The sequence below is a fragment of the Leptodactylus fuscus genome, chromosome 5, assembly GCF_031893055.1.
Source record: "Leptodactylus fuscus isolate aLepFus1 chromosome 5, aLepFus1.hap2, whole genome shotgun sequence".
Lineage (NCBI taxonomy): Eukaryota > Metazoa > Chordata > Amphibia > Anura > Leptodactylidae > Leptodactylus > Leptodactylus fuscus.
The window spans coordinates 44,742,462-44,756,996 of NC_134269.1; the positions used below are offsets into that span (position 1 = coordinate 44,742,462).

At 42.2% G+C, this 14,535-nt stretch overlaps 1 protein-coding gene across 4 annotated transcripts in view; it reads right to left on the reverse strand.

Moving 5' to 3' along the window:
• TET3 (tet methylcytosine dioxygenase 3) overlaps window positions 1-14,535 on the reverse strand; it is an 83,886-nt gene that overhangs the window by 24,901 nt on the left and 44,450 nt on the right. For all 4 annotated transcript variants that reach the window (XM_075273011.1, XM_075273013.1, XM_075273012.1 and 1 more), the window contains one exon: window positions 2-92. In XM_075273011.1, coding sequence (XP_075129112.1) covers window positions 2-92 — 91 coding nt within the window. The remainder of the gene's footprint in view (window position 1; window positions 93-14,535) is intronic.

The following is a 14,535-nucleotide window of genomic DNA, read 5'->3' on the forward strand; positions in this document are numbered from 1 at the left end:
CCTTTCCTCCATTAAATCTCTAATTGATGCTACAGTTGGTCCAGATCCCAGGTGAGTGTAATACGGCCCTTCATCCTTCTCATTAATTTGTTCTGCAAAGAGATAGTTGACTTGTCATAACGTAGTTCAACAACCAAATGCGAGGGTGACAACATCTATCCAATGAGGGTTTGCAAGATTACAAAACTGTGTTAATATTTTTCTTCAAAAAACCCAAAAACAAAACAAAGCACCTCTCTTGCCCACGGTATTGCAGCTCTTACCCATTCAAGTCAATGTGAGCTCGAATATCAGACATATCTCATGGATAGCTGCGACACTGCTTCTGGAAAAACAAACAAATATTTTTTTCTATTCCTTCTGTAAATGCGGGACCTTCAGAGAAGGTAAGTTGCTGGGAAAATCAGTCGGAGGCAAAGGTGTTCAGCTCACACGTGTAGGTTTATTGGTAACGGTTCAGACAGTCCAGCAGTAAATAAACAAATTGGCTTTCTTCAGCAAAAAGGATAACTCAATAACATAAGCAGTCCTTACTTCAGGGTACAAGAAAGTAAATTTCCAAGGTTTTTCTCCCCAACACACCAGGGGATTTGTTTGGGCTTTTCCTCCAGACACATAAGGCAGTGTGTCTAACAAGGTTCTCCTACAAGAGACAACGACACCCCTTTCCTATGGGCAACCTCAGGTCTTTAATAGCTGATCACTTGGGTCAGCCAACAAAATCAGGACTGGAGCATAGGCCTGGGTTTGCAATGACAGCTAAAACCTGGTCCTCTACTCCAGCCAGTCACCTTGTAGACAACAACCACCTCAGTGGAAGATACCTTCTATCTACAACTTTACCATCTGCTTGTCTACATATCCCCCCCCCCCCTGCCCAAAGCTGACGGCCTGGGCACCTATAGCGGAGAGGCAGTGGATCCTAGACAGGGCATCCGCATTGCAATGAGCCTTCCCTGGTCTATGTTCCACCACAAAATCAAAATCCTGTAACGCCAGGAACCACCTTGTTACCCTTGCATTATTGCCTTTGCTACTTTTGAGAATGTTCTGAATACCAAGCCCCAAACTGATGGCCTTGTAGAAAGGTTTAATAAGACCTTGAAGGCAATGCTCACTCAAAAAGGCAGTCGAAAAGGATGGGAAAGATTGGGATTGTTTATTGCCATATCTGTTGTTCTCAATTAGGGAGGTGCCACAGGCCTCTACAGGGTTCTCCCCATTTGAGCTTCTATATTGTAGACATCCCCGTGGCCTACTAGACGTGGCTAAAGAGACATGGGAGTCTGAAGCCACCCCATATAAGAGTGTAATTGAGCATATTTCCCAAATGCAGGAGAGAGTCTCCAAAGTAATGCCCATAGTGAGGGAACATTTGCAAAAGGCACAGGAAGCTCAAAGAAATGTGTATAATCGTTCTGCAAGAATTAGAGAATTCAGTCCGGGTGATCGGGTTTTGATATTAGTGCCCACTGTGGAGAGCAAATTTTTGGTTAAGTGGCAGGGACCCTTTGAGATCCTGGAAAAAGTTGGGGAAGTAAATTATAGAGTGCACCAACCAGGCAAAAGAAAGCCGGTGCAACGTTACCATGTAAATTTGATTAAGCCCTGGAGAGAAAGGGAGTCACTGGCCGCACTAGTCTGCCCGCATCCTCCACCATATGTAAATCCAGGACCTTCAGAGAAGGTAAGTTGCTGGGACAATCAGACGGAGGCAAAGGTGTTCAGCTCACACGTGTAGGTTTATTGGTAACGGTTCAGACAGTCCAGCAGTAAGTAAACAAATTGGCTTTCTTCAGCAAAAAGGATAAATCAAAATAACATAAGCAGTCCTTACTTCAGGGTACAAGAAAGTAAATTTCCAAGGTTTTTCTCCCCAACACACCAGGGGATTTCTTTGGGCTTTTCCTCCAGACACATAAGGCAGTGTGTCTAACAAGGTTCTCCTACAAGAGACAATGACACCCCTTTCCTATGAGCAACTTCAGGTCTTTAATAGCTGATCACTTGGGTCAGCCAACAAAATCAGGACTGGAGCATAGGCCTGGGTTTGCAATGACAGCTAAAACCTGGTCCTCTACTCCAGCCAGTCACCTTGTAGACAACAACCAGCTCAGTGGAAGATACCTGCCATCTACAACTTTACCATCTGCTTGTCTACACTAGACAACCCCTTTAAACCCAGGTAAACCTATAGAAGGAAGGACTGGTTAAAAGTTTAGTTGAGCCTACCAATTTCTGGAGTATTGGGCAAGTATCCTTTGTGTAAGGGGTCTCTCACCTCTCTCAACAGATAATATAGGGGGTAAGGACTTGGCCCAAGCTTCTTGTTCCCAGAAGGATAAGCTAATGAAAGAGGTATATAGCTGCAACTTACACCCCACTGATAACACATGCAAGCTCAGCTGAGCAAAACATGTATATGGGGAGTCGGAAGAATAGCTTCAACAACTAAAATGTTTCCCTTCAGATAAAAAAACAAAGATAAGATAGGATAATCCTTTAATAGTCCCACCATGGGGAAATTCAGTGTGTTACAGCAGCATAGATAATACAGTAATATATAACAAGAAAGAAAACATACAAGCTCATAGCAGATAGAAAAAAGATACCAGGAGTCATAGCAACTAAGAAGAAAAGAAAGACTTCAGGATCATTTAGTTCTCTGTGCGAAGTGGTCCTCGCTTGGTCTGATGTAGATTATACAGCTTGACTGCAGTTGGGAGGAAGAATCTCCGATAACGTTCCTTCTCACACTTGGGGTGAATCAGTCGGTCACTGACAGTACTGCCCAGAGCTATCACGGTCTCATACATGGGATGGGAGTTATTCCCCAGCATGGAGCTCACCACGGACAGTATCCTTCTGTCACCCACCACCTATATTGGGTCCAGGGGGCTCCCCAGGACAGAGCTGGCCCTTCTAACCAGCCTGTCAAGCCTATTTCTATCCTTGGCTGGTATACTACTCTCCCAGCAGGCCACACCGAAGAAGATGGCTGATGCTAAAATAGAGCTGAAAAAGGGCCTAAGAAGTGGCCCCTGGACTCCAAAGGCCCTCAGCTCCTGAGCAGGTAGAGTCTGCTGTGACCCTTTCTATGCAGCACACCCAGGTGATCGGCCCAGTCCAGCTTATTATTGAAGAGCACACCCACATACTTTTAGTGACCACCGGATATGGGGAACATCTCCACTTACTAAAGTCCACCACTCTCTCCTTGGTCTTCCCATCATTAATCCTGAGGTGGTTCTGCTGGCACCATTCAACAAATTCCTGGTTTAAGTCTCTGTACTCCCTGTCATCTCTGTCTGTGATGAGGCTTACTATTGCAGTCATCTGAGTACTTTTGCAAGTAACAGCATCAAAAGCATCAACACATAAACTTCCCCTATAAGTTCACTTTTCATATCCTATCTATGCCACTATGCCTCCCACTGCCACCCCAGTATGTCAGCTGCTCACAAGGTCATGGATATCCACTTACAGAATTGATTGCTTTCTGTAGAATCTGCTGAACTTTCTTGATGAGTTATTGATCATGGGTTGATGGAGCATGCTATCCTTATAATAAACCTATTACAAACTCTGCAAGCATTGCAACTCCTTGATGTCGCCAGATGACCGACATTGTAGATTATAGTACATTATGCTATGATACACAATAAAGGTGGCAGCAATGCTGTGGCCCAGTTCACATCTGCATTTGGGCCATTCCGTTCCCCTCTCCGCATGACATGTGGATAGAAAAGTCCTACAAGCATTTGTCAGGCGGAAACCACTCAGACCCCATTATAGTCTATGGGGTTTGCGGGTTTCCTTAGGTAACGGCTTTTTTATGTGGACAGGTTTCCATTTGAGAAAGACTCCTGAAGCGAAAACCCGAACGCAGATGTGAACTGGGCTTGAGATGTTTTACAGAAATGCCTGGGATTGCTTACATGAACTGGTGTCTGCTTACTTTGGCACCACTGTTTACTATGATCCGTATGAATACATTGATACTGACCTCCACCAGCAAAATAAGAGAGGGATCGGTAGTATACAAAGTGTACGGCAGTGCAACAACAGAACTTCTCTAATACACTGGTGCTTTTATTGAAATGGCTTGTTCTAGCAGTGTGAATTTATATAGCAGGGCAGCCGGGGGACTTCAAAGTGTCTGCAGATATCTTGTCAGACCATTAGCTAAAGAAACATCCTAGGCAGGAATTATACATGGTGTTATTTTTAGTGCAAGGCTTGGCAGGAAAAGGGGGGGGGGGGGGTTGGCACATGACTTCCATCTAGTATTCTTTAAATCCCCATGTTGTGGACCACCTCTTAGACCCTGCACTTGAAATACCACTGTACAAGTTTTCACTAGAGTGTTACCACTAGTTCACATCTGCCTTGGTAATCCGTTTGGGGAGTCTGCATGGGGACCCCCCCAAACAGATTACCGACCACACTGGCAAGCGGTGTGCAGTGAAAGCACACGGACCCCATAGACTGTAATGGGGTCTGTGTGCTTTCCGCACGCTGCCTGCACGAATCACAATCTACTTTTCTGGGCAACGCGCAGAAAGCACACGGACCCCATTACAGTCTATGGGGTCCGTGTGCTTTCACTGCACACCGCTTTTCGGTGCATTTGGTATTCCATTTGGGGGGTCCCCATGCAGACTCCCCAAACGGATTATCAATGCAGATGTAAACGAAGCCTTAGCAACAGAAAAAGCTTATATTTGTATATCTAAATTTGTAAAGCTAAAATTTCCACCAAAAATGCAAAGCAAAAATAAATAAATGAATAAACACATAACCAACCTTCTTTATTAAAAAATGTAGCCATGTGACATGAGGCATAAGAGATAAGTTCTCGTCCTCCAGCCCATCATGGCAGCCAGAAGGTAATTCTTGTTGTTCTTTGACAAGGCTAATAACATTGATAAATGGTACTGTAGAGCAGAAAGCAGCAATGCAGATATATTACGTGCTGGTCCCCCTCGGCGGCTGGAGGAATGCTTCACATAGAGCAGATGTCTTTGCTGCAGCATTCCTGGGAAGAAATCTGGTCACGGATGGTTTTACACACACAGTCACACCCTTCATGCAGACGTTTATAGCAACACAGGCTCAAGTTCAAGGTTACAATATATGGGGGCAGGAAAGTAGTGGAAGCTAATCCCTGGTCACATGATGCATCCCTGCCCTTCTTGTATTGCTCCGTAAACATGTTTTACTTGATTGTTTGATAGACCATTATTTTTAAGGAAGGTCCGACAGTGCTATCAATGGGTTAATAAGTGCACCCAAATACCTTTAGCAGTGTTTTGAGTGTTTTCTGGCTTTCTCTGGTGTCCTCTGCCTTTGTTTACATGAGTAGCTTCCTGCTGTCTTAGCCTACAACTACCATGATGCATTGCAGTTCACTCAGATCCCCCTTCTCACATGACCACCCCAGGCATATGGGTAAATGATATATACATTTTTATTTTATTTTTTTGTAAAGGGAGTATGTTAGAAGTTAGGAGGGGGGAGGGGGTTTAGCTTAGGGGTAAGGTTTTAATTTATTCCGGGCAACCCCTTTAATATATTTATATACAATAACTATATAGCAATATATATATTGCTTTTATTTTGTTTATTTGCTTCCTGAATCCTTGGTTAAGCAACTTACTAAATCATTTTTACCTACAATTTTGTTGCTGCAAAGTCTGTGTACCTCCTTCAGCTAGCTGGCTGTGCTGTTGAATCTGACATAGGGCAAACAGCACTGCTCATGGCTCTCAGTCTCTAAGCTCTCTCCCTCTATTCTATTGATGTCATAGATATTATCAGGGGGAGGAGGTTATATACACTGCAGAACAGTGTGAGGACAGTGCTCCTAACACAGGATCCAGGAGGAGCCAGTACTAAAACCCTGCCCACCAGAACCAGCCTTATGTAGAGTGGGCTGGATGGTTTTCAATACTGCCAGGGTTTTGTTATACTGTATGTATTCTTCAGCACTCTGAGGACCCCTAGAGATTGGGGCTACCCCTCCCACACAACTGCCCAGCATCTTGCTGTAACATGATACAGAGACTGCTCAGTAGTCGGCAGTGAGTGATAGGGGAGGGGGAGAGTCTACAAAGTGACATGGGGTAGCACAGGAAGATGCAAGAGTCTTCTATTGTCAGTCTCCCCTCTAGCTGTTCCTTTCTTTCATCTGCCCCTCTCAAGCTACATATTTACTAATGGTTTACTTCCACTACTGTTCTAGGAAGGGATTGCATTAAATATTTAGGCTTCCTGCATGGCAGAGGTCCAAAGTCAGCAATCTGCAGATACGGTAAGTGCCTATGTGTGTATACATGTGTGTATACATGTGTATACATATATTAAACACACGTATGTGTATGTCTATACAATGGCCCAGGTCTTCCATTGGGTTTTGAATAAATGTTGAGCCGAAAAGTGAAGGGGTTACTGACTGTGGAGGGAATGGAGGTTAGGAGTAGTAGTCATTGGGAGCCATAAAAGATGTGGGGGTGCAGTTGTGTTGTACCTTTAGCAAAATGGATCACGGTGACCAGACTCCCCTTCACATCCTTTAGCTGGAGTAGAAAACGGTGTCTTGTGGGTTTGGGTGTTTTGGTTGGCGAATAGGTCATCTTTATTTGTGGTTATTTCTTGTTTTGTGGGTCCTAATGGTTTTTTCTTTTGCAGTTCTGCTGCGTGTATTTTATTTCACAGCTGGCGTTACAGAAAATGTATGTTGGAAATGAGGGCGGCATACCGCTTCATGTCCGGGTTTATGACATAATCGCGTTTAAGGTTATAACGAGATATTGAGAGTTAAAACAAAGCTGTGGCCGACCCAGTCCACTTAAAGAGTTAAGACCTTGTCTTGTCTTTCATTAAAGGGAGATGGTTCTATGGGTTAAGTGTTTAGTAAGCTTCTACAGTCATGACTAGATACGAGTGTCAATGTGGCATCCTGGAACATCTTTCGACTTGCTAGATGTGGGTCTGAATTCTCAGAAAAAGGGGCATGGCTTAAACATACCAAGATGTTGTGATAAAATTCTAGTTGTAAGTAAGGTGGAATAAACGTAGACAGTCTTCCAGAACCTTCCAGAATATGACCATAGCTGGGGGACTAGTTCAGGTCCTTGCCTAAGATCGGCCTGTGACAATTGGATGTTTACTTGTGCTTTGTGCATCTGCTTGATCATTTTATGATGTGTATTTTGCTGAATAAACTGATGACTTGTTGCACGGTTATTGTAATTGTGTATTTGCTTTTATTGTGACCAGTCTGGTGTCTCGTAGAAAAAGAGTGGCATGTCGTCTCTACAAACAGGTGAGACTTGGTTGTGTCCATTGGCTGTGCTATAGGTGGTGTCTCATCGGTGCCGCTCAACATACATTACTTTCTTGCCTTGTATGGCATGACCGGTGGTGAAAATCTACAAAGGTAAGGTTCTCTAAAGTCTTCAGATCTTCCATCTGGCATTATGTCTGTATGGTTCATTCTTGGTACTAATTTTGGCAAATCTCTTGTGAGCCTTATAACCGATCTTAGACATTTGAGATCTAATATTTGGCAGGAACATATCAGTAATTGACCACGTGACCATGTGTGATGACATATGTAACATATTACACTAGAGTGATTTGCTCAAATTTTATACTGTACTATGCACTTTTAGTCTGGCCTCTTTTTTTTAAACAATTTTCCAAATAATTGAATATAGTCTAACAGACAGAAAAATAGGCTGGAAATATTATTGTCTCTATGGATTGGATTGACATTGAGTAGTCCTCCAATGGTTAAAGGGTAATAAAGATTTTGGGACCAGCAGTAAGAGCATATAAATCCATACAATCCCCAACCTACCTTACTACGCATAGGTGTGTAAAACGATACTCGAATATCACATTATTAGTAGCAAAGGCTGAAAGTGATCCTTCAAGGTCAGCTTTGTATGGAGTGTTGACATAGGTCTTCAATAGGATGTTCCTCTGCTTATAAATTTAACAGCACCTTATCTGTTGTGTAAATGTTGCCTGGTGGTCACATCGAGCTAACCTGACCTCTAAACTACTACTACAACCTACGGTAGGCCATAAGATTTAGTGCAGGCAAGCCAAGGTTCCTCCCTGAACCAATGGACCTTGGCTTGCTCACCAGCTACTGTGTGTGTGGCGTTGTGTTCACCCAAGTCCTGACAAATCCTTATCAGTTCTTGACTAATAGCAAGGCCCTCGTCTTGACTGGTAATAAAACTCCAAACTCCTCTGGGAGTTACAACTTCCTTATTGCTCAGTATTTGTATCCTGACCTCCGTCCAGCTACTCGAGAGGCACCATGCACCAGTCTCTTCTTCTGTAGTGTTCCAGCCTTTGAAATAGCTTTTAGGGTAAGAAAAGTAACAATAACCTTGTTTTTTTTGGAGGAAAAGGCATTCAAAATAGACAACAGGGATTGAGCTGAGAAGATTTCCTTCAAGGAAAGCAACTGATGGAATATTTTTGAGAAAAGCCATCATGTATGAGAAGACAAACCTGGAAACTAAAAGTTGTAGATAAATGTTGGTTGAACCCAGCAATTTTAGTGTGACAAAATGTTCACTTAATATATCTGGTGGTGTCCTAACTCTACCCCAATGGTAGACATCAGGGGAAATACGGCTCAGAGATTTCAGCATGATCTTTTTGTTCTCCCCAGAGATAAGCCAAGAGGAGTTGGGCAGTGGCTTACTCTCTGCTCCCCATTGAGAACACATGCATGGTTAACTAAGCGTAGGCAAAGTCAAGGCCTGAACAAGCATTCAGATGCCAGTTATGTAAAGTGTATGGCCTGGGTTCATGTAAACCTTGACCCACTGCCAAATCCATAGCATCACTAACATCTCCCACCAGGCCCCATTAACTCACATGAGGTCCACAGGGTTCTAGCACTATTTTACCTGTTCAAGAGGATGGAAAGTGCAGTGTGAACGAAGCCTAAGGCTAATATATATTATTTATTATTTATTTATTATATATTATTTATTTATTATGTATATATAAAACAAACACGGAGTCAAGGGCACAAAAAGAATCACAAAGTATCATATAGTACCCTTAAGCGTAGTCAGTAAATATACGCATATTCAAAACCTAATAAATAAACAAAGAAACTGGATTGAAAATGCTCAAAATATAAAAATAAATTTATTCAATACACATAAATAACACTACATATTCAATGTTAAAAAGTGACAGAAATGACAATACCATCAGAAAAGTGTGAGCATATCATCGAGCGAGGTAAGTACATACCAATGGGTAAGTATAATGCATAAATACAATATCCCAACACAACGGTTTAATTGCAAGTACAGTATATGTCAGAATCTCCCTAAGGTATATCTCAAATTTGTATAGGTGTTAAAGGTGGCTCTCATAAGTAGCCTAGTAGGCACCAATAGATGGATGGCAAATCCAGGGTTAGCTGCCCTAGATATAGGAATGGTAGCCGAAGTACAATATCTATAAAGGTTAAGTACCAATTTTATATACACAAAGGGCTGTCCCAGTTGACACAATCTGTCTATTGTGACATGTCTAGTGACATATAGAGAGGTCAACCAGGTCAGCACATATAATCTAATAAAACATGCAAATAGCATATATATGGAGTCTGCTAGGATCAGATAGAAATAGTCTTAAAGGAGGGAGAAACGATACAATAAAGGCACTTAAAGCATGTAAGGTGGAGATAACCTACCCATATTGTAATGAGGATAAGGAAAAACCTCGCAGAGAGATACACACGCCTGTCCCCTTGTCTGATGGTATTGTCATTTCTGTCACTTTTTAACATTGAATATGTAGTGTTATTTATGTGTATTGAATATGTATATGCATATATTCATAGATTCCAAAAAAAAAACACGAAACAAAACACAAATCCTGAAGAATATATACGTGCCTCAACATCTTCCATATTACTCCACCTGTGACTGTAAGGGATTTATTTATATGTAAATACAATTGTCAAATATGTCTAAATATAATGCCCATACCTCTAGGCTATAGAGGGCAATACCAGTTCTTTATTACTTACATTGGATCATTGTTTGCAGAAAAACAAAACACAAAGTTTGGCAAAAGTGTGTCAAGGACCTACATGAATGGTTACCATAAGTAAAGGGCTTGGGTTTGCGAATGTGATGCAGATAATGCGGGTCACACTTGAAAGCCCTTCCGTAGAGGATTCTATGGCTTCTCTTCGTCCAAACACCTCAATTTTCTTCATAAAGTCCTTCTTACACCGCTGATGGCTGAGAAGTCGGGAACAGTTCTACAAACACCACCACCCTCATTGTTCCAAAGATCTCACTTGAGCATTGACCAGAATGGTGATCTCTCGGCAACAGGGGCACCGATTCATAAAGGGGAAAACATAGTTTTATTGGGCAGACCCTAACCTATTGATCAGCAGGGCTGGCTTAGAATACAGGGTTCTGGTGACTGTCTTCCAAAAACATTACATCCCACAATCCAAGTGTATTACATAGAAATTTTGTTGTGGAATTTAGACAAGGATTTCACTCACTGCGTTACAATGAATTAAATCCACTGCAGATTCTGGAACGGATTGGGCATGTTACAGAAAGAGCTGCAAATATACAATTTCATTTTTGTTATGCTGTGAGTAAATGGGGTTTATTAAAATCCTTTTCACCAACATTGTAGCAAAATTTCAGCACAGATTCCGCAACAGTTTTGCAGTGTGTTAATTCGCCCCTTGGTTTTTTTTTAGGATTTCTGATGGAAGGGATGATGTAAAAATACTTCTATAGGAGTCATTGCAAATCCCAGAATCTGAACAACGTAAAGAATGTTTTTATGAGTAATCTGAAAAAACGTTCTGGAAGAGACTTCAGTAACGTGTTGGTTGACAATGGCCGTATCTAGAAAACCCCACTCGATAGTAATAGTACATGGTCTTCAGAGAAGATACTAAGGAGAGCTCAAAAGACCTGCGGCTTCCCCAATCCACCGCTAGATGCTAATTCCTAGTAATTTTGCAGAAAAACGACAATGAGCGTGGGGAAACCTTGATATTTTATAACGTTTACATTACGCTAGTGTACGTAGAGCAAATATTCGGGATATTACAGTTGGCTCGTGGTGAGGAGTCTCCGCCCAGCTGTTCAACCTTGGAGAATGGTTGACAAATACATGTGGTAAAGAGGCGGCAAACGTTACTAAGCAACAAGGACGCCAGTGCTGATACGTAATAGCAGCTAGCGGGTAATTAACCCTTTGGATGGTTTCCTGGCTACGTTCTACGGGACAGTAGGAATTGTTTGTCTTGCGATTCCGGAATGTGGTATCTTAACCCTTTGTGAAACCTATATTTTAATCTTCCGTTTTCTACAGCGGTTCACACCCTGCCCGTCTACTCATTTTGACAACAAAACAACCCTACAGTTGTGGGTTTTCTCCCACACTTATGGCTATGACCGACATTCCAGAATATCCGTATAATGCGGTATTGTTGTTTAATAGTGTTTAGAAAGCTAGGGTGCGGACTTCCTCTGTTTTAAGACGTTGCGAGTAGAGAGGGGATATCTGGAGTCCCTTAAGAATTCCATAAATAGAACACAGCAATGCTCTCTAATTCTTATTCTGGAGCAATATTGCTGTTTTTATGGGTCCATCCATTGTGTTTGTATTCAGTTATCAAATTGGCAGGTCACGCATTCTGAGAAGAGAAGTATAGAGTTGGAATTTACGTCCAAGCTCAACAAAGATGTCCGCCCATGTTATTTACAGTTACTGCCTTAGTTCTGTGATGTATGAAGACAATAGTCATAGTATTTGTAAGATATTACTGCTAATCCCTTGGGGGTCCGAAATAGCGAGACACTCCTTGATAAACATATCATTGGGGAAACCTCCAATCTTAAAGTTCATCTAAAATGGAAAATCTTTACTGACTACTGGAAATTAGGTAGAGTAGGTTTTTTTTGGGTTATGGGTCTGACAAAATAGATACAGTCATGACTTACATAGTTTTCTTTATTTCACTAAGGTCATCAATGTTTCTTTCCATGAGAAAGTCAAGAAATGAGACTGACATTTCAGTTTAGTTGGTAAATTTAGTTGCAGACTGATCAAAAACTATAGAAGTAAAAGGGCATCAAAACATACATTTAATGTAGTTTTCTTTGGAGACAGCCCCCTTGTACATAAAAGCCAGCTATTATCATCAGGTGCAGTCATGTCTGGCCATACGTATACCCCATAGCATCCACTGGTAGAGGTAGCAATCATTTTCAGTTTGGGCTCTTCAGGGGAGGGTCCTTAGGGGAAACCTCCTCCAAGACTTCTAAATGTCATAATACAGCATACAGAATGGAGCTGCAGCTGAACAAGACCACTATTGCCTCTAAGCAATATGGTAGTTACGAGGTAACCTGCAACCACAATCTCTTTTTATAATACAAACCATTGATGTACACCACTCCTCTAAGAAATGGCAAGTCAGTTTCTAAGTCATTCATATGGGTAGCAGTGAAAATGGCTTTTAACAGGGCTGTGGAGTTGGTAGGCCAAACCTCAAACTTTTAACAGAGCCCAACTCCAACTGGGATTCCTTTATAAGTGGCTGACAGGCAATGGTCCGACAGATGCAGTAAAGCTTGACAAAAAGCTAACAATTGAATTCCTATAAAAAGTAAACTATACACCTAACCATATTGAAGCACTTATGTTGAAGTCAGTTTGTGTCTAACTTTTTTTTTTTTTTTTTTAAATAATCAAACCAGCTCTTTGCTGGAGGTCCCCTCACTAGGAGGAAGACCCATCACTCGGAGAAGGTCCCATCACTAGGAGGAAGACCCATCACTCGGAGAAGGTCCCATCACTCGGAGAAGGTCCTATCACTCGGAGAAGGTCCTATCACTCGGAGAAGGTCCCATCGCTCGGAGAAGGTCCCATCGCTCGGAGAAGGTCCCATCGCTCGGAGAAGGTCCCATCGCTAGGAGGAGGTCCCATCGCTAGGAGGAGGTCCCATCGCTAGGAGGAGGTCCCAACGCTAGGAGGAAGACTCATCATAAGGAAGAAGACTCAACACTCGGAGGAGGTCCCATCACTTAGAGGAGGTCCCATCACTAGGAGGAAGACCCATCACTAGGAGGAGGTCCCATCACTAGGAGGAAGACTCATAAGGAAGAAGACCCAACACTCGGAGGAGGTCCCATCACTCAGAGGAGGTCCCATCACTAGGAGGAAGACCCATCACTAGGAGGAGGTCCCATCACTAGGAGGAAGACCCATCACTAGGAAGAAGACCCATCACTAGGAAGAAGACCCATAACTAGGAGGAAGTCCCATCACTAGGAGGAGGTCCCATCACTAGGAGGAGGTCCCATCGCTTGGAGGAAGACCCATCACTAGGAAGAAGACCCATCACTAGGAAGAAGACCCATCACTAGGAGGAACACCCATCACTAGGAGGAAGACCCATCACTAGGAGGAGGTATGGTTATTTTTGATAGTATTTTAGACATTTACAGAAGACTTACCACTCTGTACACTCACTGTTCTGCAAAAAGAGGGGAAACTCGGATCGCATTCACACGACTGGTGGGACCCGCTGCAATCTAGGATGACTAACCACAATTGCTTGGAGGGCTTGTCATTTCAACGCATACAGTCAGTGTGTATAGTCTATGAAACCTAAAATCTTCACAAGAAACTTAATTAGATAAAGGCATGGTCTTTAAGATGTGGTCCATTCGGGCAGGGGGGGGGGGTCATTCTATAAGCAACATATCCCATATTACAAATGGCCAAACATCACTGCCATTTCCTCCAACAGCAGCTTTTTCTCTAGAAATATCATACATGTCAAAGTCTAATAGGAAAAGTCCCCTCCTAACATGTCATTGGCTGATGCCACTGAAATGGGCGGGGGTTGGGGGGAAGGTAAGCAACTGCATTCTAATGTAGATACCAATAATATAAAAGGGCTATTTACACAGGTCAACAATCATGATTTCCCTATTATTGCCCAATATGAATATCCCCAACAATTGCATATCATACGAATGCATGTTCATCTGCCGTAGATCTCATCCTTTATCCAAATATAACAATCAATCACTTGCTGGTAGCATATCTCTGGTGTGAACAGGTGATGTATCACCAACAATAATGTATATTGTATGAGAGGAGGGAAACAAAAAACAACGATACAATTACTGAAATCATACATTAATTGAAAAACATAAGCGGTGAATGACTTCCTACATATTTGATAGGGGTTTGTTATGGGCAATTTATCTTGCAACCAAAGGACAACAGTTGGGCAACAATTCTCTTACCGTTACAGGTTAAGGCTGGAGTGTATTTTTGGATTGCTTATAGTCCAACTATTAAGTGTCAACTGTAGTCTGCACTATGGCGTATGTAATGCAAAGTAGTATTCTGGTCAACAGATGTAGCTTCATAAAAAAAAAAAAAAAAAAAATGAATGAAGGTTCATTATACTAAATGTCTGTGTAGTGC